The sequence below is a fragment of the Musca domestica genome, unplaced genomic scaffold, assembly GCF_030504385.1.
Source record: "Musca domestica strain aabys unplaced genomic scaffold, Musca_domestica.polishedcontigs.V.1.1 21, whole genome shotgun sequence".
In the NCBI taxonomy this organism is placed as follows: domain Eukaryota; kingdom Metazoa; phylum Arthropoda; class Insecta; order Diptera; family Muscidae; genus Musca; species Musca domestica.
The window spans coordinates 9,321,571-9,347,778 of NW_026712258.1; the positions used below are offsets into that span (position 1 = coordinate 9,321,571).

At 34.4% G+C, this 26,208-nt stretch overlaps 3 protein-coding genes across 6 annotated transcripts; 2 read left to right on the forward strand and 1 right to left on the reverse strand.

Moving 5' to 3' along the window:
• Positions 1-986: 986 nt before the first annotated feature.
• LOC101899077 (sialic acid synthase) lies at positions 987-18,652 on the reverse strand. Of its 4 annotated transcripts, none has more exons than XM_020038485.2 (3): positions 18,555-18,652; positions 1,966-2,181; positions 987-1,901 (listed from the first exon to the last, which is right to left on the reverse strand). In XM_020038485.2, exons 1-3 carry the CDS (start codon positions 18,627-18,629, stop codon positions 1,101-1,103), a joined length of 1,092 nt encoding a protein of 363 aa, XP_019894044.2. In that variant the 5' UTR covers positions 18,630-18,652; the 3' UTR covers positions 987-1,100. The 4 variants fall into 4 exon arrangements, with proteins under 4 accessions (XP_019894044.2, XP_005188374.3, XP_058978648.1 ...); XM_005188317.4 differs by lacking the exon at positions 18,555-18,652 and adding an exon at positions 4,708-4,955; XM_059122665.1 differs by lacking the exon at positions 18,555-18,652 and adding an exon at positions 2,795-2,821.
• Positions 9,334-12,260, forward strand: LOC101897870 (interleukin enhancer-binding factor 2 homolog). The gene is made up of 3 exons (XM_005188310.4): positions 9,334-9,600; positions 9,661-9,789; positions 11,291-12,260. The coding sequence occupies exons 1-3, from the start codon at positions 9,442-9,444 to the stop codon at positions 12,182-12,184; spliced, it is 1,182 nt and encodes a 393-aa protein (XP_005188367.1). The 5' UTR covers positions 9,334-9,441; the 3' UTR covers positions 12,185-12,260.
• LOC101898035 (uncharacterized) lies at positions 18,271-24,324 on the forward strand. The gene is made up of 3 exons (XM_011296193.3): positions 18,271-18,490; positions 18,590-18,910; positions 22,108-24,324. The coding sequence occupies exons 2-3, from the start codon at positions 18,595-18,597 to the stop codon at positions 24,177-24,179; spliced, it is 2,388 nt and encodes a 795-aa protein (XP_011294495.2). The 5' UTR covers positions 18,271-18,490; positions 18,590-18,594; the 3' UTR covers positions 24,180-24,324.
• The last annotated feature ends 1,884 nt before the right edge of the window (positions 24,325-26,208 follow it).

A 26,208-nucleotide genomic window follows, 5' to 3' on the forward strand; every position in this document is an offset into this window, starting at 1 on the left:
AATGCTGCGATATGTTCAGCGTTCAGCTCACGAGACATTTTTTGACCACTGCGATGCGGGTTTCGATCAAGTCGCTATTTACTTTTCGAACAATTTCTGCTGATGTTGCTGTTTTCTGCGGTGGTACGAGACCCAAAAGATTTATTCACATTTAAATGCTGAAATGCTCTAACGATAGCCACTTGTGGTTTTCCAGCCACGAATCACGAATAACTTTTTTTCTGGAAAATTCTCCCCAAAATGCTTTGGTACGTTTGTAAACAATATAATGAGCTGTCACTGAAATAATTTAATTTTAACAGCTGCCCGACGAGTGGCTTAGAAATGACAGCAGTCTGAAGTTGATTGCGATTTTTCATCTCACCCTGTATTTATTGTTTTGAAAAATAAAAACAAAATCAATGATTTCAAGAAATGTGCATTGCAGGGCGTGTATTGCAGATATTTACTAGTTTTGCTTTAAAATTGAAATATTGTACTATTTGGATAAATTTTTGAAAGAAAATTTGAAATTATTTTAAATTAAAATTATTAACAGAAATGCATATTTTTGATATTCGTGGAGAACAAACCGTACAAACCGTTGCGACAAAACAATATTGTCCTTCTATTTTGCACTAAATTTTATGGAATAATTCTAACATTCTATTCACGTTTAGTGAAGAATTAGAACAAGAATTATATGCAAAAAAAATAAAATAAACAAAACGATTTGTTGAATGTATAATTGTCTATTTTCTAGTTGCTTTGAAGTTTTACAACCTTTCTTATTGAGCATGAAATATACAACTATATTACCTAATGTGGTGTCGCTGTTCCTTAACCGCGAAAAAAGTTTCCGCGCCATCCAACGTTTTGTTAAGTATAACAGCGAATTTGTCTATTATTAGGCAAAAAATATGTTTACATTGACCTGCAGACCTATGTCACACAAACAATTGTCGACATGAACTTTGTTGCAATATATTTTGTAAAAAGATTTTGAATAAAAAATATAAATTATTTTATTATCGAATTTTAGTAATATACACAATAAAACGTTCCTTAAAGTATAACCACCAACTAATTGAATATTCCGCATGCAGATAAAAGGTGCTTAATTACATTTCATTGTTCATATGGTCCCAAAATAATGGTTCATCGACGCTTACACTTTGCGTCAGCTGTAGTCCAACAACATCATCTATATATTCAGCCGATATTCCATTCGGTTCACTAACTTTAACACACAAATCGGCGGGACTGATTATGTGACCTTTAGGCAAATCTTTAGCTGCCACCAATGTTTTCCCTAGTTTATCGCGACAGTTCATTTCACAAGGCATCATAATTTTCTCGATGGTAGAGCATTTTAAAGCGTTTCGAACGTCCGCAGATTCATCTAGCAAGGATATTATCTCCGTTATTGTTAGCGATGTGGAAGAATTCAATGTATGTTTTAAACTTTTGATTCCACATACGAGATTTTTCATTTGCAAGGGCTCTAATGAACATTTATGGTCGGAACCCTTCTGATTTCTATCTAAGGTGAAATGTCTTTCTACAATTCGCGCCCCCAGCAAAACGGCAGCTGTTGATATTTCAATACCCATTTCGTGACCTGAATAGCCAATAACTATGTTGGGATATTTCTCTTTCAACCACAAAATTCTAGGCAATTCACAATTTTGGGGTTCTGTTGGATATGAGGAAACACAATGCATGAGGGCAAAATTTCTCTTGTTGGCACTCTCCATAATCTGCACTATTCTGTCAACTGTCTCAAAGGTTTGCATACCCGTAGAGATGACAAGAGGCGTTTGCAGGGCGGCAGCTTGTTTCAAAAGTGGGAAGTTGTTCGCATCTCCAGAACCAATTTTTATGAATGGCACATTCATTGAATCCATCTGATGCAGGGAAACCTATACATAAATGTTAAGCCAAGTATTCAGTCGATGTTAAAAATGAGATCGTTGTTATACTCACCACGTCCATTGCTGAGGCGGTAAAATCAATTCCAAGAGTTTTGCAAAACTCTTGAATATCTTTATACTGTTCCATTGAAAATTCTAAGAAAGCTTTATGCTCGCCATAGGTCTTGCCCCAAGAATTAGGACCGTCATATTTACGTTGAAGTGCAGATTTTGTGAATTTTGCACTCAGGCAGGATTTTTGGAATTTAACGCAATCACAACCAGCTTCCTAATGTAGAAACATGAAAAAATAAAAATATTAAATTACGTAAATCGGTATATACCTAAAATGACAACAACAAAAAAAACAGAATTTTTGTCATTAGAAAATTGTGATAGGATGTAAATTTAATCAATATTCCAAATTTTTAGGTTGAAAGGTTAAATCCGTAAATTTTCCCACTACAGAAGCAGCAGTCAAGGTCGTCGGTCAAATCATGGATGTTACGGCCTAAGATTCTAAGTCGATTTAGCGATGTCCGTCTGTCTGTCTATTCCAAAATTTTGCACACGTGTATTTTGCCAGTAAACAGGTTAAGTTCGTAAATGATCCATGTAGGGCCACGTTTTCATATAACCCCCATATAACGGTACCTCCCTATATTCGGTATTTTCATGATTTTAGAGTCATTATTCACCTGAATTGTTTCAAATTTTGTATTTAAAGTTCGCATTGGGTACTACAACCTATAACATATGCAAGTCCACATCTTCGTATAGCTCCCAAATAACTATACCCCCGATATTTGGCATTTCGATGATTTTAGTGACATAATAAACCGGAATCGTGTCAAATTTCGTTGTTGAAGTTTGTAATGGGTACTACAGCCTATGACAAAAACCTTTGTTCCCATATTATAATGGGTATCATTTGAGAGGTATTTTTCTACGGATTTTTATTTTCAATTTTTCCCAGTTCCTTCAAAATGGTGGAGGGTATTATAAGTTCAGCCTGGCTGAACCTGGTTATTACATCTTTCCGATAGATAAAAAATGATGTTGTCGGAAATGTAAATCGTTTTTCGTTATTACAAGTTTCATTGTTCGACAAGGACAAATTCAGACCATCTTCCCATGGTACAATAAGGAGGTAGAACAGCTTCGTAGAACTACATAAAAATACAGCCCTGAGGCTATGTCAACAAGTTGTTTTCATTTATTTGATATGTTTTGTTCATTTTTAAAATGAGTCAAACAGTGCGAAAGATGAATGATATGTCTGGATATTCTCTCAAAAATGTTCAATCTTTCAATTCCATGGCAAATCTGGTTAACATCATTAATGCGTGCCCCGCAATTTAAGTTTCTTCCACATAATTGTTTTGAATATATTTTGTTTTTATTTTTCAAAACAACAAATACATACACTTACATATATTCAAGCTATATTCAAAACTATATGCAACAAGTTTTGTCATTTATCTTATATATATATATTTTTAAATATGATCCAAACAGTTCAAAACAATAAATACATACACAAAATTGGCAGAAGTCGGGCACACCTAGAAAAAAATGTAATCAGCTGCCCTACCATAACTCTTTATTATACCATGATTCAAAATGCTTTTGTAAGTCGGTACCCAAAACCTGCAAGAGTCTACTATTTTTGCATTTTTTTTTCGATTTCATAAAGGGAAAATCTGTTATCTTAGCAAAAAGTTTTACATTCTAGCAGTTCTGGAACAGACCGTTTCTTAGATGGCTAATCGGAATTCAATAGATGCTATTTCCGACATGTTTTGCTTTTATTCAATAAAATTTAAAAAAATAATAATAATTATGGCGCTTGATTTTGTTTCAGTTTTTTATCTCACCTGTATATATATTCTATGAAAATATGAATTGAAAACTAATTCCTGTATAAAGTTTTACATTTGAAATTTTTTCCATTTCACAATTTCGTAGAACATGAATCGAGCCCCAGATTTGTAAAACGTTACACAAATTAACATTGGAATCAATTCATTCAAAATAAGTAAAAAAGCAATTAACCTATGACTGGTGAGGTGACATATTTTATAATGTGGTGGTAAATGTTACCCCTCTAAATTTTACAAAAAAAAAAACTTTGTTAAAACTATATTATATTAAAACATGGACCATAGACCGTCAGCAGCTAGAGTGATTTTCAAAGACGAATGGATATCGTTAAATCGCCATAAAAATTTATGCCGATCAAGAATGTATATAATTTGTGGTGTTTCAAATTTATATTTCGGGCTGTTACAAACGGAATGAAAAACGTAATGTACCCTCCATAATGTGGCGAATCTAAAATTACTATTTTGGGTACATTTTGCTAGAGTGAAAATATGTGTGAGGCTTGAGTTTTCAAACTTCAATACAAACACTTCGAAAAGTAAGTAATAACAAGTTTTAATGTTTTTTTAATTTTTTTTAATTTTTTGAAACGTATCAGTTTGTTAAAAAAAACTACAATTCATGATTTTCACAAATTCATTAACCTTTCTCCATTGAAAGTCAGTTTCTTGAATCAGCAGTTTAATTGGCACACAATTGAGTTCATATTGTTTCTTTTATATACAAATGTATGAAGATTGGGTGAATTAAACACAAATCACATATAAAAGTAAAATTGTTTAAAAGGAGGTACAACTATAACCAAATGCAATTTGATCGGTGGCAGTTTTAAATATTTTATATTCCAGTTTATTCAAATCTATCTAATATAGACACAATAGGGACTTTGTTAGAATTTAAAACAAAAATAGTAGTTAGTCTCGATAATTACCCATGCTTCCACGATCATACGTTTTGCAACTTCTAAACTTCCCTGATGATTTTGTCCAATTTCAGCTATGACATAAACTCGGTCACCGTCTCGCTGAATTAAAGATTGACCGAGTTGTAAGAAGACCATTTTCATCACTTATACTGTTACGTGCTTTAATGAGGGTTTCCGTTTGCGCTGATTAGCGGCAGCTGTCACTGCTAATGTACGCTAGTCTTGCAATCTTCAACTATTGGAAATCAATTCGATGTTTGGTTGACGAATCAACATAAAAATCGATATGCAGATAATAAGTGTATTTTTCGGTAGTTACCACAGTTATTGCGCCATTGTAGTTATCGAGAAAAATCCGAAAGTAAAATGGCACTCTGGCACAAGAACTTGTAAGAATCTACTACTTCTGCAATTTTTGTACAAAATACTTTGAACATACTTTTGAGTGCGGTTGAGGCGCTGTGGAAATTCTAGCAATGAATGTCAAGCAGCCCTGCAATGTTCTCCATTCAATATTAGAATAGACAAGTTAGATTAGTTTCAGTAGAACTTAAGGAACTTATTTTTAAATAAAACACTAGAATTGAATCATCATCCAAACCATTCGGTTGGTTTTCTTTTCTCATCACCGAATAAAGAATAGAGTTGACAATTGAAGAGGGAGATTGGACTCTATTCTCATTACATAAAGGAAAAGTCACTCATCGTAGTAACATTTCATTTGGTCTGTTCCAGAACTGCACAAATCTGGAATTCTTGTATGTTCTAGAACATATCAATTATTTAAACATATCATTTTCTACAAGGGGGATCGAAATTAAAACAATTCTATTGAAAATGTGGCTAAAATCATTAAAATATCAAAATTTGGTATTTTGAAGTGGGAGCTATACGAAAAGGTTGACCTGCATTGACAATTTTATGCCAGACGATAGTGGTACCTATTGTGAAACTCAAATACTTATTCTGATTCTTTTGAGAAATATAAAATCAAAATATCGAATACAGACAGGCAACGTTAAAGGGGGTCTATACCACAAATTGAACCCATTGTACAATAAATATAAGGTAGGCTAACTTTTAAAAAATTACAACAATAGAGGTCTACCTGTTTGGCTTGTAATGTCAGAATTAATTTCAAAACAATCAAAATACCAAACAACCTTTTGCATTTATTTTGGAATAAATAATTGAAAACAGTGAAAACTTAATGAAAGGTCAAAATTTCTTTTCAAAATCATGTTCTATTTATCTCTAAAGGTTTATTTCGCTACAAAAACTGTAGATTTCGTAGATGTAAACGTTGCAATATGCATTTTGAAAACACCCAAATTTGAATGTTTTCAGAAAAATTTGTTTATAATTGAAAAGAATACACACACATAAGCAAATAAAGTTGATATATGAAGCCAAGAAAATAAAAAATAAAATCATATGGTATCATAGCTCTGTCTTCATTTTGTTTACCACGGTCCAACCTATATTGACAGTTCTTTGCAAGGATATTTTATGTCCGATGGAAATAACTGCCAGAGTACTGCAAATTCGGATGAAAAATAAGACTAAGGGTGCAAGTACATAATAAGAAGCTTGAAGTCATGGCTAAGCATATTTTGATACATAAAAGGATAAAAGGATCATAAAAGGATTACAAATCCTGCCGTCGTTTTCTATTATAATTTGACACTAATATGACTAGCCACGACTTCAAGTTTTTTATGTACTTGCACCTTAAAGTCTCAAAAAAAAGCTTGAATCGGGTGGTACCGTGTAGGTTTACAATAAAAAGTAAGGAACTTTTACGAAGCTGTTCCACCTCCTTATTAGGCCATGTATGTACCACATATTCAATAGCAACAAGTTAAAAAGCAGTAAGTTCGGGCCAAACTTTTAATACCCTCCACCATTTGGAACGAATTTGGCAATTTTCAAAAAAAAAATCCTTAAAAATTCTGTTAAAATTTTAAAAATACCGAATATAGCCGTTATGTTAGAGTCTATACGACGTGGACCTACATAGGCATTGTTTGTCATAAGCCATTACCATATTCATATTCGGAACTTGAAATAAACGGTGAATAATGTAGCTAAAATCATGGTACAATAAGGAGGTAGAACAGCTTAGTAAAACTACAGAAATACAGCTCCGAGGCTATGCCCGCTTCTTGTCAGAATTATCCAAAATTATATCCAACAAGTTTTTTCATTTATTTGATTTTTTTAATTTCTAAAATGAGTCAAATAGCGCGAAAGTTGAATGAAATGCCTAGATGTTCTCTTAAAAATATTATCCTAAATGTTCAGTATTTCGATTCCATGGTAAATCTGGTAAATATTATTAATGCATGCCACGCAATTTAAGTTTCTTCCAATAATTGATTTTGAAAATATTTTGTTTTTATATTTGAAAACAACAAATACATACACAAAATTGGCAGAAGTCGGGCACACTTAGAAACAATTGTAATCAGCTGGGAGCTCTACCTTACCTTTTTATTGTACCATGGCTAAAATCATGAAAATATCGTATATAGGGAGGTACCGTTATATCGGAGCGATACGAAGACCAGGACCAGGCTGTGGCATCCATTACGAACTTCAAATACGACATCTGAAATAATTTCGGTGAGTATTGTACCTAAAATCTTCAAAATACCGAATATAGGGAGGTAGTGATGTATGGCGCCTATACGAACACCTGGACCTGCATATACAATTTTCTGTCACAGACTGTAGTTCCCGTTACGAACTCTAAAAACGTAATTTGAAACTACTCCGGTAAATAGTAACCCTTAAATCGTTAAAATACCGAATATTGGGAGGTACTGTTATATATGAAGTCGTGGACCTGCACAGAAAATTTTCTGTCATAGGCTTTAGTATCCATTACGAACTTCAAATACCAAATTTTAAACAATTTCGGTGAATAATGTGGCTAAGTTAATATACCCTCCATAGTATGGTGGAGGGTATAAAAACGTTATTTTTAGGAAGCTAAATTGATTTAAAAAGTCGGACAACCATTATACCGCTTGTAACTCCGGAATAAGCATTTTAACCTCCCTCCCTATATAAAAATGAACTCTGTACAATTATAAATAATAACAATTGATAGACGTTTGAGGTTATTTTCCTTGTGTATGTCTTCAAAATCTGGCAAAGTTAAGATGGGAATACATAAAGCGCTTATTTGGATGGCTTAAGTCACAGGCTGGTTTCTTCGGAAATGAGTAAGAGAGCCTCTACGAAGAAGCCACCCGATGACTTAAGCCAGCCAAATAAGCGCTTTATGTATTCCCCGGAGTACCCCGGGATTTTGTTTTGCACATTAGTTGAACAGGAATTAAAAAAAAAACAGTGAGTGAAGTAATGCTAAGTTCACATGGCACGTGATTCGCTAGTTCGGTGTTCGACCATTATTTATAATATTTTTAGGAAGACTGAAACTTATGAATTAGAGTCATAATGTTGAATGACGTATGTACATTGAAACGAAAGTAAATTTTGTTTCTTCTCTCATTCGAGGTACCCTTTTAGTCCACGAGTTGGAATTTCAACAGAAACCTGGAAACAAAAGAGGAAATATTTTCAAAATTTTTGTATCGAAAAAAATTTTTTTGACAAGTGATTCCCCAACCGAATTTAAGCACAGAAAAATATATGTAAAATGTCAACATTTATACAAAAAGTTCAAAACATGAATTGCCTAAATGACAGACCTAAAAGCTCAATAAGACAAAGTCTTAAATCAATCATGAATGAAAATTGTTAAATGAAAGATAAAATAAAACTTTGGTGGAAAAACAATAAATTCTTCTAATATTATTAATGCTAATTTCATGTACTTTCGACCAAATTCCTATAAAAATCAACAAACAAAAAATTCGAAAAAAAGGAATTATGTTACTATAAATTACGAATCGAGCCATATGAACGGGTTAATTCGGAATTTGCAATGGGAACATAGCATTACTCACTCAACTCAAAGTTATTTGATCCTTGTAGTATGAAAAATTAAAAAAAATAATAAATTTCTTGGCCTAGCTACTCTTTTTTAACCACTGTGCATGCTATATATTTTTAGTTTTTAAAGGAAATTTTAAAACACAATTTACACCAACCCCGATGAGCAAATTTTAAGAATTTCCAATTTCAGTGTAGATTTAAACAGTTTACCTCATGGCAGAAGAATACAGGTAGATGCATCAACGCGTGGGAGCATTGATATGTCAAAAAATTTAAATGTTTTTTCAAATATATATGTTTTTCTTACACTATGTTTTCTTATACTACGTCATTCGGAGGCAATGATAATTCGCGTTTTTCAACAATTTTTACAAATTTAAATAATTTTTCATTCAACATTTTTAATTCCAAAATTGGTTTGACAGTTCATTGTCCCAGCAGCTGTATCGACGCGTCTACCTATATTCTTCTAACATGGTTTACCTCGAGCAGTCAAATGTTTTCAATTTCAATTGAGAGCGAACAACGTGATTGAAGTTGCAATGAGAACATAGCATAAGTCGAACAATAGACTATGAATAGTCGAGTACTCGGTTTTCACCCAAGTCCATAGTCGAGTTCGAGTCTCAGAACTTTGAGTATCCAAAGTCGGTTATTCGATTAACCGTAGTCGACTTACCTATCCCTAGTCAGGCAATATTTTTTGCGAGTTATTCTTGGACGCTGTCTGCATTTCTTAAAAGTCTAAACATTAATAAATTAAAGAAGAAAACAATGGTGCGAGGTGGCATTCGAGGCGGCCGACCTATGCGTGGTCCAATACGTCCACCATTTAAGAAAACATTTGTGCCCAGACATCCGTTTGATTTAACATTGGCAGAAGTTGTGTTTCCCAAAGTTTCGCCGGCAGTGGATGATGCGGCCTTAACAGCAGTGTGTATTTATTTATTATGTGTATACCATCGACATATATTCAAATTTTTTGTCTTATAGGCATTGCTGAAACGGAATCAGGATCTTAGCCCAACACCTGCCGAACAAACTTCGGTAGGGAATCTGGTTTCGAAAGTTCAATCTGTATTGGATAATTTAATAGTGGCTCCGGGGGATTTTGACAAATGTGTAAGTATATTGGTATTACATACAAGGAAATCCAGAAGACATCACTAGAAAACTTTAACTTTGGGGAAAAATTGATTTTTGATAAGTTATTAAAACCGGCATTTCTTTTTATCCCAATAACAAAATAATCTTTTTCCGAGCAAATATTTTAATTTTCATTAATAATTAAATCGAAACAACTCTAGTTTAGTGAAAACTCTTCGATTTTTTCGAAATTTTTTCCAGAGTCAGGTATTTTTACCTTGATTCCGGGAAACTATTTTTTTCTTGGGGGAAGGACACGGGCCCTCAGATTTGTGACCCGACTGCCCGGGTTCAAGAACCGGGCTGGACCCGGATCCACTTACCCGATATATAATATAGCTTATGAAAGTGTCAAATTTAGACAACTTTGGTTCGCGTTAGCCGGTAGGACATACCCAGAGGCGAAAATCTCAAGCACCGGCCAAGGGCCGGCTACTTACAACAACTGTTAAATTTAGAATAACTTTAGTTCGAACGTACCCAGAAGAGAATATCTCTGGACCCGAAAAAGCTATTAGCACAAATTTTAGGATTTTGGAAAGGTAAGAGTGTCAGCAATAACTTGGCACCAATTTGGCCCTTTTTCGACTTTCTGGGTGTTTTAAAAAGTCCGGGACCAAAAAATCGATAATTTAACTACAACTTCCGAACCGTGACCACTTACCACATCATGTGACCACTTACCCCACCATAGGTATTTTCATAAGCTTTCTAATGATACCTATATTGTCTATATCGGGTAATTGAATACGGGTCTAGTCGGGGTCTTGAACCCGGACTTTTGGGTTAAAATTCTGGGGTCCCGGGTCCGTCCCCTAAGAACAAAATCATTTCCCAGGATCAGAGTAAAAATACCTACCACTGGAAAATTTTCGAAAAAATTGACGAGTTTTTACTAAACTAGAGTTAAGCCATAAAATCCCGGTACGCTACAGTATGCGTTATTTTCCAAAATTGGGTGCCTTGAGAATTTCTCCTCTGGGTATGTCCAACACTGACTACGCGAACCAAAGTAGTTCTTAATTTGATACTTTTTAAGTTTTACTGAGATTTTCTCCTGCGGTGCATAACCAGCACCGACCAGAGTAGAGAAATAACGACGAAACATAAATAATTAGGGAATTTCGAACTCTATGTCTCGGAAAGTAGGGGTTTCTCCCAGAAAATATTATGTTATCAGGATATAAAGACCTAACCATGTTATTATTTTGAAGTTTTTTTTTTCATAAATTGGCTTGAAAAGAGTCCCATATCCTGGAAATACGGATTCAAACACTGAAAATTCTGTTGTTGTAAGCAGGATAAAAAACCCTACCTTCTGAGTAATCCGAACTAAGAGAATTATCTGGGACCGATCCAAGCATAAAATAAGCCCGTTTCTTTTCAAATTTTTTAACCCAGATTTGTTTCCAAGAGTAATGCCTGTCATTTAATAAAGTAATTTATTCAATTAACTCATGTTTTTTTAATTTTGTAGCAACTGGAAGAAGTTCGCCAAGTTGGATCATTCAAAAAAGGTACAATGTTGACCGGTAACAATGTTGCAGACATAGTTGTGATAATGAAATCGGTACCCACTAAAGAGGCGTGCGAGGAGCTGGCTAAAAAGGTTGAGAATGACCTCAAGAATTCAATGAAAACAGAAGTATTAACCAAGGCAGACAAAATTGTTACCACTCATCATGATCGCGGATTTGATGTGTACAATTCGCAAGCCAAAGTTCGTATATTAATTACAACCATACCACCAAACATAAGAAAAAACGAAGCAAACATGTTTCCAGATGCTAAAGTTATGCATGGCCATCTGGCAGCTATAAGACATACTCGCTGGTTTGAGGAGAATGCTCACCACTCCTCAATAAAGGTGCTTATTCGCATATTAAAAGATCTTACAAAGCGCTTTGAAGCATTTTCTCCTTTATCACCGTGGATGTTGGACCTAATGGCCCATCTAACTATCATGAACAATCCATCTAGGCAAGCGTTACCTATTAATTTGGCGTTCAGACGGGTTTTTCAACTTTTGTCAGCTGGTCTATTTCTTCCCGGCTCTGCTGGTATTACTGATCCCTGTGAACCTGGACATAACAGAGTTCATACAGCAATGACATTAGAAGAGCAAGATTCTTGTTGCATGACGGCGCAAACATTATTGCGTGTCTTAGCCCATGGTGGATACAAACAAATTTTGGGTATTGAAGGAAACTCGAATATTGTCAAAGAAATGTCTGTGTGGAACGGAGTAGTTGTGTCTCCATTGGAACGTGTCTACGAAAAACCAGCCGACAAAAAGGACGGTGATGGCGACGAAGATATGGAAACAGTTGAGAATGATAATGTTATGGATGAAGACTCTGCAGATCAATAAAGAGACTTTAAAATTCAATGATATCTCATATATATGGCAATAGAAGAAATAAAGATTTTGATCGTCATACCAATAATTTAACAGAGCAATTTTAACAATTTTCCTAAACACATAAATCTTTTTAGAATAACCACTAATTGTTAAGAATTACGGCATCATTCAATGTCAAAAGTCTCATTTTTTCAATTTTTGTGTAAATCGCATTTTTATGAATGCTGCAAGAACTATGACAAAGTTGTAACATTGGTAAAAAATTCCATTCGATACCGAACAAATGTCGGTAATTAACATTTGTACCAGATTTTTCTTTAATCTAGTATTTGGAAATCTAGAATTTGTTTCCAGAGGTATGTATTTTACCTATATTCCTTTAAAGACATTTGACCAAATCGATATGGACAATGTAAGTATCATTTTAATGAATGAAAATGCCTATCCAACAAGTGGGCATATAAAAATTGTATCAAACATGTATCAAATTTAGGAAAATGCAATTCGCCTAGCCGGTGTTGGACATAATCAAATGAGTAAATCTCAAGCCACTGCCGAAGTCCAAAACAGCATACAATTAAAAAAAAAAAAAAAACTGAAATGTACTGAACATAATCTGCTCGTCCGGGCTCAGATATCCATATCTCTGGATCCAAGAAAGACAATAACATGTATTCTAGCATTTTGGAAAGGTTATAGCGTCAACTATAATTTGGCATACATTTTGTGGACTCCCAAAATGGAACCATTTTCGACATTTGGGGGATTTTTTTTAATCGGATCCAAAAAATCAATAATTTTGATGAAACTCCGGAACCGTTTAAATAACCCATCATTTGACCACTTGTTGGATAGGTATTTTAGCATTCATATGATACCTATATTGTCCATATCGGTTGAGTAGATTCGGGTCTTGGATCCGGACTTTCAGGTCAAATATCCGGGTCCGTCCACCAAGAAAATACTTTTCCGGAATCTACCTGCCTCTGGAAAAATTGCATAAAAATCGGAGAGTTTTTACATAACTTGAGCTAAAGGGTTTTTCGAAGTATTAATTTGACTGTTTGTTCTTCCAAGTAATCAGCATTATTTTCAAAATCCCAGGAAGTTTTCTACCATGAGAGAAATCTTCAATTCATATGTTTCAACTATTATAAATATGATGGGAGAAAAAATAAGAAGGATAACGACTTGCCAACTCTTGAAATTTATGATTTCGACAAATAATTCACGTTTCCACCAGGGTTCTGAAAAAAACACACTATAAAATTCCTGTTCATAAATGAGCAGTTGATGTTTTAATTTGATCCAAACACACACGAGCTGTTTATGCACATAATGGTGTATGGAAATAAAAACACTTGTAATCAATTTTATAAATCCAACGTGTATTGTTTTCATTCACCACCAGCGTTCGACAATAAAAAGTACACAAACATAGTGTACCGTACCGGTACAGTATCACTAAAAAAATTTAGCGGTAATGTACCGGTACACTACCACTAAAACATATTTTAGTGATACTTCCGGAACACAACGATGATTGTAGTGTACCACAGTCGGAACGCTATAAAATCGTAGTGTACCGCAGTCGGAACACTAATAAATCGTAGTGTACCGGAGTCGGAACACTAAAAAATCGTAGTGTACCGGAGTCGGAGCACTAAAAAAAACGTAGTGTTCCGCAATCGGAGCATAAAAAAATAGTAGTGTACCACATGCACCACATTAAAAAAATCGAAATCATAAAACTGATTTTAAACACTCAGCCATACTTTGTAAAATATTTAGTTTTTTACACCTACATTCATTGATTTTTCGGTACCACATAATAATTGGTAAATTATTTGCATAATAACCCATTACAACGCAACCACTAAAATACCGTTTTCGCTGAAAATTAAAGTTTTCAATTTTCAATGGTTAAATACAAATTATTATCACTTCAGATTTGGTCCTTTTTTATTCTTTCTACCAATTCTCATATATTTTCTTACTATCTTGTTGTTGCAAAATGGTCTGGCTTTATCCCTTTATTGTTGTTTTTATAAAAACAACGTTTGTTTATTAGTGGAGAACGATGGTAATGTTTACCAGGGGGTAAGGCAGGGAATACCTAGGTTTCAGAAAGAGCCACCAATCCTCATCAGTTCCCTTGTTTTTGTCTGGGATATTCTCCCCAGAAGTTATTTTAAAAATAACTTCTATGACAAAAAACATTTTTTACCCAAGTGACGAGATCGTAAGCTCAATAGAAGAGGAACCAAAGAATTATATAAAACTAAAATTCTTTTGGAAAGTCTTCTAAATCTTACAACCGCACTTATAAACATTTTCATCTTTCTCCACTTGTTATGCTTTCGTTTAACCTGAACGAAGTAGCATAACCATGTAAGTTGGTTTTGTACTAATAAACAAACGTTGTTTTTATAAAAACAACAATAAAGGGATAAAGCCAGACCATTTTGCAACAACAAAATACTACGGTATCCCGAACAAACAAGCCACACTGTTCTATTTTCTTACTATTTTCAATTTCGTAACCAATCTAAACATACATGACAAATAATATAAATTCAGCTTTTATTTTCATAATATACTAGTAATTTTTGCATTATTAAAAACATCAAACATCTAACTTTTCTCACAAATTGTAAACAAAACATATGTGGTACACTACCGGTACTTTTTTTTAGTGTTCCGCCATGTGGTACACTACGATTTTGCAGTGCTCCGGTTGCGGAACACTACGATTTCGTAGTGCTCCGACTGCGGTACACTACGTTTTTTATGCTCCGACTGCGGTACAGTACGATTCTTGTTGTGCTCCGGTACAGTATCACTAAAATATTTTTTAAGGGTTGTGCTCCGGTATGGTACAGTATTTTAGTGTACCACTCCACCTCGGAACGGTACAGAACACTACGGTACAGTACCATACTGTTTATTTTCGAACGCTGTTCACCATCGCCACTTTTGGGATAGCACCACTTGTTGTGATAGCATTACTTTTTGGGTGGTGAAAAAACATGGACTGAGTACGTTGATTTTCAGGTAACGCTGTTACGTGAAATTATGAATGATAAGCGAATAATATAAATATCATTAATATTTATATTTGCCTATTACAAATACAATATTATGCAAACACTTTTTGAATAGTTATTCTAAAAGGGATCCAATGGATATTTGGTGATACATACATAAATACTAGTGGACTGACAGTGTGGGGTTAATATTGAAATGTTTTTTTGCGAAAGTTTATGCAATGTTTTGAGTTTTTACGGAAAAGATACAACTTTTAATTTTTGTATGAGAGTATGCTTAGGAAAATAAAATCTAAAAGTGCAGAATGAGCTATCAGCAGATGGTGCATATGGGACAAGAAACTAGTCACTGCCTTTGTGTAAATGTGCATGAAGGGAAACGAAAATTCGATCGAATATACCAAATAATATTTAATGTTTTTGCAATTGGTATAATGCCATAAGCTTTTTTCTATTCGGTGAATGAGTTATAGTAAAATAGCATTATCGGTAAATATGAGGGTGGTGATAGTCTAGCAGCAAAATTACGAGATACAACGATTTCACCGTTTTTTAATGAAATTGAAATAAATTCATGAAACATTTAAATTTCTAGTATGTATTTAATGTTTTTGATATTGGTATAATTCGATAACATTTTTCCTATTCAGTGAATGAGTTATAGTTAAAAAATAGCACTATCGGTAATTATGAGGGTGGTGATCAGAGGGCTGCAACGAGTATGCAAAAATTCAAGCATACTCGGTTTCTTACATGATTTTTGTTGATGCAGTCGTTTAGTTTGATCTGAATGAAATGACCGTTTTCGTTTCTGATCGAATCGAACGCTCAGTTTGAATCACTTCACTCACAATCAAACATGAGCGTTCGAGACGGTTTGATGTGTTCAGCAGCATGAGTTGATCGAACACATGAATGTAAATGAGCAATCACAACCGTAATTGTCTTCTTTGAATCGAGTTCGCTCAGCGTCATTGTTTATTCAACCATTTAATCAAGTTGGGACAGTTTATTTTGACTTTTTTTGATATTTGAAATGGAAGAATATTGTGATAGTGCGACCGAAATTGTTGCAAGTAGAAACTACACAGGTGTAGGTAAACGAAAAGGTCGAAGTTTGTGAAAAATCTTGACCAATATTGTAAAATAAAAAAAAAAATATTTAAACATTTTTAGTTTTCTAAATACCACTGATGTGTTTCTTTATTAAAAAATTTAATTTTTTTTTTTCAAATAAGTCACTGAAGTCTAACATATCAAAAACCCAAATAAAATGAAAACATTGTCTGTTTATTAAATGTAATTTGCACCAATTTTTTATGGGGACAGCTTTTAGTTATGAAATCCTTTGTAAAATTACAATCATGATTTCGCTCAGTTTCGAACATTTGTGTTTTAATCAAATCAAATCACTCACTTAACTGGGATGAATCAAACCGACAAGACTCCTCATAGATGATCGACCCGTTATGAACAATTCAACACAAGTTCGTAAACAAATAACTCATGTGAGCTGTTTGATTGCGATCACAAAACTTCGATCAATACATGTTTGATCACAAGTTTTTCGTTTGGCTTGAGTAACTCGAATGAACATGTTGCATCTGACCGACTGATTGAGTTTGATTGTATTTCCACTGTGTGTGATCAAGCCTACTCAATCATACTCATTGCAGCCCTCTGGTGGTGATAGTCTACCAGCAATATTGCGAGATACAACGATTTCACCGTTTTTTTTTTTTTTTTTTTAACTAAATTGAAGTTATTTCATTAAACATTTGATTTTCGAGTATGTACAACCTTAGGTATATACATGGTACAATGAAGAGAAGGTAGGTCAACTTTGAAAAAATTGCAAGTATAGAGATCTACCTGTTTGGCTTGTAATTAGAATTACTATCAAAACAATAAAAAAGCAAACAATTTGTTGTATTGGTTTTGAATAAATAATTTAAAACCGCGAAAACTGAATGAATAGTCAAAATTTCTTTTCAATATCATGTTCTATATATCTCTTATGGTTTATTTCGCGACAAAAACTGTAGATTTTGTCGATGCATTCGTTGCAATAAGCATTTTGAAAACACCCGAATTTGAATATTTTCTGAACAATTTTTTATTTTTGAAAAAAGACACACACATAAGCAAATGAAGTTGACATATTAAGCCAGAAAAATAAAAAAATTTAAATCATATGGTAGTTCTGCCCTACCTTGAATTCATTGTACCATGGGTATATATGCAACAAAAATCCAAACATATGTGTTTTTATTATCATAGACTTTGGTCTATTTCTATGGTTCGGACTTACATCAGTCACTTGCATCGACCTTTTGACCATACCCTAGGTTATGCCTTGGAAATCAAAAAAAGCTATAATGCAAATTCTTCTGGGATTTTTGCAAAAAATAAAGGCCATCAATAGAAATGTGTCTACCAATACTTTGTCGGAAATTAATTTGTGAATTAAATAATGAATTTAACAGTGAACGCTGTGCGGATTATGAAACCTGCTACTACACACTTTTTCTTTATTATTAGTTGCTATCTAGTTATTTGTGAAGAATTGGTATAGAATGTTTTCAAATACATAAAATCTTTTGTAAAAAGAATAGGAGATATGCTAAATCGATACCATGTTAATTCACTTGCAATCATGACACAATTACAGAAGGTAGAACAAAGCTACCCCCCAAATACAATTTTTTTCTTTTGGTGCCCTTATTCCGTCATAATATATACACAATTTGTGAATATGGGTGTATTGTTTTGAATAAAAAAATACAATAATTTGACATTATAAAAATAAACAATGCCTACTGTTGTATATTTAAAATACTAATTGACACTATAAGACTCCAGCACAGATTTGAATTTTTCTAGTTTCTTTGATGTTGAGCAATCTTTCTTATTGAGCCATGCTTGCTCCAATGATCATTTTGTTGGATAGCATGTGTTCTGTGCACCAATCGATTGACAAGTTGATAACAATTTGTCGATTTTCTACAAGAACTCGATTAATCGAAAGTCGACTTATGAATCCCTAGTGTGTAAAGTTACAGTCATATATTTCCGCTCCCATATTTTATACTTGTCCATATAAAAATATTTAAAAGTAAAAGTAAATAGCAAATAACTGTTACTTCTGGAAGTAGGACTGAATACAAAAAAAAAAAAAAAAAAAAACGATCTGAATACAATTGATGAATTAAATCGAAAAAATATGTGGATGATTCTGAAACAACGCAACATATTTCTTAATCTCATAGTAAGTAGAAAAATGTATACAAACCCTATTGATTTTTTTCATTCAAGCAAATGTGCATACATACCGTTGAGCAATTTCCCAATTCGTATTTATTTTTAGTTAAAATGTTGTCAATGGAAACGCCGCAACACCAGGGCATCTATGCTCCATTGAACCAAGCGATGTCCGACTCAGAATCTGAGGAAGAAATACATAATTCAACAAAACATCGCCAAATCCATAGACAGCACGAATTGTTTCTACAACAGCAGCCACAACTAAATTTGAATGCTAAGAGCAGAGTTCCGCCGAATACTTTAAATTTGCAACCAAAATCCTACCAACAAAACCGTCGCAAATTGTTAATCGAACGACAACGTCAGCTGGACCGGAATTTATATCAAAACTCTCAGCTACGAAATATTGATTCTAAACACATAGGTATGCATGTTAATGGTTTTGAATATTATGTTCTGTATAATGCGTGTTTGTTGTTTTCTTTATGTACAAGTATATGCGTATGTGTGTTTGTATATTAGGGGATGTTGCAGCGTTTATATTTAGAATATAATTTAAAGGAACGGCTATATTCAGGTTCAGTTCAGTTTCCACAAACGTTCAGCCAGAGCATATGCACGTGTTTGCTGTTGTTCTTTAATCCATTCATTTATTTGTGTTAAGTTGCATACTTTGAGGCGGCGGTCAAAATTATGTCATTAAATGTACTACTTCTTCTATCAAGGAATGTACTACTTGTACTACTTCTCTGGTTCAAATTAAATAATTTTAATTACCATAAGATGGAGGCCATATAATTGGATATCAGCATTTATAAGAAAAAGGATTTTTAAAGGATTTATTTGCCAAATGGAGGATGTTGTTAAACTCATGTGCTGACTTACTTACTTGTTTTAACGCAAAAAATGTATGTCGGTCTGGATGGTGCGCATTATATACCTTGAAATGCATTTAATTTGGTCCATACTTCGCACATCCTAATATTTCTATCGTAATTAAATTGTTTTGGCACCCCAAAAACGGGAGATCCAGTATTTGTCGGTATAGTTTTTTTTTTTCCTGTTATTAGGAACTTACAATAAATCATTAAAATATTCGTTACGAGCTTCAAATGCCAAAATTCCAAAAGAAAAAAATCAATAAAAAATATGGCTAAAGTCATCAAAATAAGTATCGGGAAGTTTTTTTATAGGCACCGTACGAAAACTTGAATCTGGATAGACAATTTTCTGTCATGGGAGGTGGTATCCATTATAAACTCAAAATATCCAATTTGAAACAACTTTGTTATTGGTATCGCTATATGGATGTTATACGAGAGTTTGGCGAATAAACAAAATTTCTGTCATAGAAGGTGATACCTCTTATGAACTTAAAATATTAAATTTGAACCAATTTGATTTAAATCGTAAGCTCCCATATTTTGGAGGCTTTACGAAAACGTGGACCTGCCAGTGAACTTAGCAATTTAGCTCGTCTTAAAAATATCGAATATCAGGCGGTATCTTCATATGGCGTCTGTGCCACAAATTGGGTCTATATAAACAGTTCTTGCAAAGGATATTTTCTACCCACTGAAACAGTATCAAATTTTTACAGTATCAAAAATTTTACGGACCTAAAAACATGTGAGTAGAGCTAAGGCGTTCGCAAGGTTGGGCAATTTCGAGGAGTCACAAACAGAAATCCTTAACATACACTCCATATTATGGTGGAGGGAGATTTTTCCAAACGTAATATATCTAAATATTCTTTTTGTCGATTTTTCTATAACCTCCCCCACAAGGGGGAAAACCCGATTTTTTTCCAACATTGCGCATTCAAATATTTCTATCAACATCAAATGTACAATATCAATCCCTCCTTCTGGTACATTCACCATTACACTTCAAATTTTCAAAAAAGATTCCAGCAAATAAACATCAATTCGTTTGCGAAAAGTCTTCCTAAAATTTTAGACTCGTTTCAACAGTTTGTGTTAGGCCTTTTTATATCCTCCATCTTGTCATTTTGTTTATAACATCCTTAAATATTCGATATTAGACATAGTATATATATTCATAATCAGCATAAAATCCTAAGTCGATTTAGGCGAAACATTGTATGCATAGGTCTACGTTTTGGTATAGCCCCCATATAACGGTACCTCTCGATATTCGGTGTTTTGATGATTTTTGCAACATTTTTTAACGGATTTGCCCAGAAATCGGTATTTGTAAGTTCATAATGGGTTTAGTTTGTGTGCCGAAACATTGTATGTATAGGTTCACGTTTTGGTGTAGCCCCCATATAACGCTATCTGCCGATATTCGATATTTTGATGATTTTTTGCCACATTTCCACGGATTTGTCTAAAAATTGGTATTTATAGTTTATAATGGGTCCCAGCCGGGTGGGAGAACATTGATTTAGGCGAAACGTTGTATGCATAGGTCCACGTTTTCCTATAGCGCACATATAACGATACTAACCGATATTCGGTATTTTGATGATTCTAGTCACATTTACCCACATAATTGTTTCAAATTTGGTATTTTAGAAGATTTGATAGATGACAATACTTGAAGTACAAAATTGTCCATTATCCATGTCCTTTTTGGTATGGTCCCATATAACGACCTCGTTCACTTCATGGCTTTTTTTGATAAGTTTAACTGAATTATCAAAACGGCCTTACTGGTATATGAAGTTTAAAGTAAAACACGCTTGAATTCAGATACTTTTATATAAACATAGTTTCTTTACCCTAAGGTAGAGGGTATTAAAAGTTCGGCCCGGCCAATCTTAATGTTGTTTTTTACTTGTAAGTACTCACTGGTACCTCTCATACAAGGAGGAAATTTGAATAGTCATAACGCAATTCAATATATATGTAATCAAAAAAAAAAAATAATAATAATAAAACATTGGCTGCGGGTACACATCTGATCCTTTTTAAGTTGTTTTTATACCAAATTAAATTTTACGTTTCGTTCACAAAATACCAAATGCTACGAATGTAGTGCTTTTAATACGCTTCTAGACCGAATTTCCAAAAACCCAGCCTTATGTTATTCTTACCCACCACTTGACCCACATGCAAAATGTCAAGATTCTAGCTTCTGCATTTTCGTCTGAACATATATATATATGAAGGATATAAATCATGAAAGTACGGAGCGTCGTATTTAAAGGATATTATTTTAATATTCAAAGAACATTTTAATTGTTTAATCAGAAGTTTATACCATTATAATGCAAAATTACAAGATATCGGTGGTCAATTGTAATCTCCTCATCGAGAGATAAAATGGTCGGAAAACTTTTTCCGTAAAAGAGCAAGAGCAAGAGCTGCTTGTATGGCACGTGGCGACATCTTGTTGAAAGTTAACGTCCTTTACCATCCAACTGCGACCATATAAAATAATTAATCCTCTCGATAGCGCAATCCATTCACCTTAGCTCTTGATCCATCCTCAGTTTCGAAAAAGTAATCTACACAGCACCAAACAGATGCGACAATTTTGACCGGACCTTATCACTCAAGGTTATTTTTCGATTAAACTCCGTATTATTTGCAATTTGTGTACAATTAGAAATAACGATATAAAAAAACTTATCATATATTTATTTTGTTCCAGCAAACGGACATAAGATGGACAACACACACAGTAACAGTATACAAAACACCTACTTGAGATCAGTTATGATGTCGGACGTAGGCATGCCTTCGGAAAGCGGTGGTCCTTGTGATTCAGGCAATAACTTTTCCAGCTTTAGCAATGAATATGACGAACGAAATCAAACGGATGCAGATAATGTGGCTATTCTCGGAGGAAACGATTGCACGAAGGACATACCGCTTGAACCAATGTCACCGGCACGACGTTGCTGTTTTATTGCATCTCTATTGTTGTGTGTGTTGACAGTGATAGTTTTTGTGTGGGTGATTCCATGCAGTGAAGATGGCTCCTGTCCGGCACCAATCGATCGCGTTAAGACACACAACTGGCTAAATAATTATACGAAGATTGAGTTGAAGGCAGGTGTTAATATTGTTACTGGTGTACGAAGCTGGGAGAACAATTTAATATTTTTATATCGTGGTGATGCATTCTTCCCCGAATTCCGATTGGACAATTCAAAACGCAATGGTATTATTTCGTTAATTGGAAGTTCTGGAGCGGTAGCATGGTACGATGAGATGGAGGACGAACCTGTGGCCATTGATTGTACGTTATTGGATGTGGACAAGAATGGACGAACTGATTGTCTAATAGTAGATGAGTATGGCGAATTGGGAGCCATAAACCCTGTTTCTGGGCAGTGGCATTGGCGCTGTAAAGAACGTTCGCCTCAAAAAGTCGATGCTCTTGATTTTCCTATAATTCTGCCGGACTTGGACCGCGACGGTGTCTTTGATATTTTAATGGTAACCAGCGCAGCGACAGATCGCCAGTCAAATAAACATTCGGCGCGAAAAGGTGATGCGACAAATAGAAGCGAAGTTAGTCAACGGAATTTCTTAAGAATTCTTTCGGGCCGCAACGGACAACCGATTGGCGAAGGATTTAAGGTTATTGAGTGTGACATTGTGCGCAAGCTGCAACTAGAAAATGGCCAAACAGTATCGTTTAACTGCATTCACAACAAGACAGAGGCTCAACGGTCTAAAACACTGGCAGAATTGTTTTCGCTCATAACAAACAAATCCCTTATAGGACAGAAACTGGTGCCTGCCTCGAAAATATCCCAACATCGCCATTACGGCCAACGAAAAGACATTGATTCTCAGCGCAACATTTACTCCCTGAATGGACGCGAACTTATTGTTGAGAATCGAGGGAAATGTCCCGAAGACTGTAACGTTACGTTCATACTGAGCGAGAACCGCAACGGAAAGGCGTATACAGTGCGAAATTTCACCAGCAGTGGAATGTATGGTATGGTCCCGGCCCAATGGCACTTCAAGAACACAAAGCCAAATATGTCGGGATTTGTAATGAAATTTTGGAAATGGAAAACTGAATCTTCATCAAGTGGACAAACTTCGGCCAGCAGTAGCAATCCGCGTGGCAATGAAACGGCCCAAAAGACTCAAACGGCCAAAATGAAATCAAAGGCAACGAAGAGTCCAACCAAGGACAACACGTCTAAGACATACAAGCAAAATCACGTGCAAAGCGAAGAAGACAACCAAAGGCATAGCGGCCATCAACGCGAATTGAAACACGACGAGGAGGAGTACGATGCTTTTGAACATGTTATTCACAAACGTAGTTCGTTTGACGTTGACTTCATTGCCCCTCGTAGTAAACGCAGCACTTCAACCTCGAACACGACGAATAAGAAAACATCGGGCCCAAACCTACTTATGAATGACTACAAGATGCAGCTGATTACCGAGTCTGTTATACTGGTACTTTTTATTGGCACTGAAACTCGTATCGAGAATACTTCGCAAAGCAATATTGTACAGTTCTGTCGCAACGATCGCAAGGCAGTTGTATGTCAACCGGATCTGAACAATCAAGAGAACTCAATGCTTATTGCAGACTTGGACCAGGATGGTTCACAAGAGCTGGTATCATACATGTCAACGTTTGTCCAGACGAGTGAAGGTTCGCAAGACTGGCGTCTGGTGACATATGTTCGTTTGTTGCGGCTACAATCAGAGTTACCAGCATTTTATGGTGATGTGAAAAGTAATTGAGGCAACAGAAACACCTCACCAAAGCCCGCTAATACATATACTCACATACATTAATACGTTTTTGACCTATCCAGTAAAATATTACAGCATTTGTACATACACTAAAAATTGTATGGAATAAATAAAGTTCACATTAAATTCAAAATTTGTTTGACGATGCAAATAGCCTTCGTAGGAAAGGCATACAAATTTGATCAATCTTTGACAACTTATAAGGATATGAATATTTTATTTGACAGGTTGTAGTGGAACAGGCTGTGCCTGTGACAAATTCCTCATTGTTACATTTCAATACTGAGGGCTTTGAGGAAACCTTTTGTTATAGCTTAACGATATAATAAAAAGATTTAGGATTGGTTTTAAAAATATTTTAATCTTGTCGAGGTAAAGGTTATACAATCTACGAGACTCTAAGTTATATGTAGACCTAGCAACAGAGTAATTAGTATAGTCCATAGTTAAGCCTGATATTTTGTATTTACGAAAAGGCTTATTTCTAGAATTTTTAAAACTTGATAGCTCATAATATAACAGCTGGAACACATTTCAGTTTAAATCTATTTAAAATATCATAAAATCTGTATGACTTTTACATAGGACAATAATTAAGGACATATGAGTCAGACTGACTTTCTTCAATTATATAACTGTGAGTCATGGATGGTACATATCGAAGGAATTCTGAATATTTCAAAATGATGTGTTACATTTGCAAACGCCAAACAAATAATTTTGATGTGAGAATTTTTCACTCCATTAATTTGATAAGGATTTACATCAGAAAAACTATTAATAACTTCGAATGTATACTGGATACTGTTCGTTTTGATGGCAAAGAAATCCAAATGCCGTAAGTATATAAATTGGTTAATTTTGTGTTGAGCCCCCTTACATTCTGATAGCAAATATAAAATGAATTTTTTAGTTGTTTGGCACTAAATCTGGCGATGCAAATGAACTAAATTATGGGATCTCTCCAGAAATTCATTAATGATTGCCCTAGCATTCAAAAATTCTTTTAAAATTAACCGTAAAATAATATTTTCAGGCACAGCGATTATGAAAGAAGATCTACTTTAATCAAATGCAGATAGGAGCTTACAATTTCTAAAAAAAGTAATCTACCTCAATTTTTGATTTTATATAATAACTTATGTCATCAGCCGCGGATTCTGGTGCAAATCTAGTCGTAAATATTATTTTCATGAGGGGAGCCATAGATAGTGGTCTTTTGACAGGTTGAGTTTTGCCAGTAACTGTGTAGGGACGATCATAAGATATGGTAAATGATAATTCCTGAATTTCATGAGTAAATTGTGAAGTTTCCTTAGGAACCTCACTATCAAAACTCATAACCACACTGGCGTACTACTGTTCTCACCCGGTATCAGTTGTATCAGTGATATTAACCGAAACTAGGCTTTGCGAATAGGGATTCCCTTAGTTGATGCCTTTTTGCAAGCCCTTTTGCATTTCTGACCTGAAAATGACGGTGACGACACAAATTCATCTAGTTCTTCACATTTCTAACAATATGTAGAGAAATTCTCAATTCAAAGTGATATTAGGTGTGTCTGGTTACCCTAAAATTTTTAACAATTGTTACAAATTGTTACTGGAAGTCGTCTGTTAACCCGAAAGTTCTGCAAGAGAGAGCGGTTGGAGAGAGAAATTTTGAAAGTTCTTTCAGTGAGAGTTTGCAAATTCTTGCTGGACAAATTTCTTCTTGCAATCACTTGCAACTCTTCTTCTTCTCATTCATCGACATTCAATCAGATGTTTTCTATGGTTTGTTTATTTCTTTTTGTGCTTTCAATTTGAAAATATTTTTTTGGAATTAGCAAGACTAATAGTTTTTGGAGAACAACTTTACAAAATGTGAAAAACATAAATGTTAATATGCAATAAGAAAATAAAAGACTATTTCCAACATTTTTATTTAAAAAACTTGTAAAATTAGTATTGCTTCCTTTGTTTTAATTCTCCTGATGGGGGACAAATTGGTTTGTTTTGATTTGATCAGCTGATT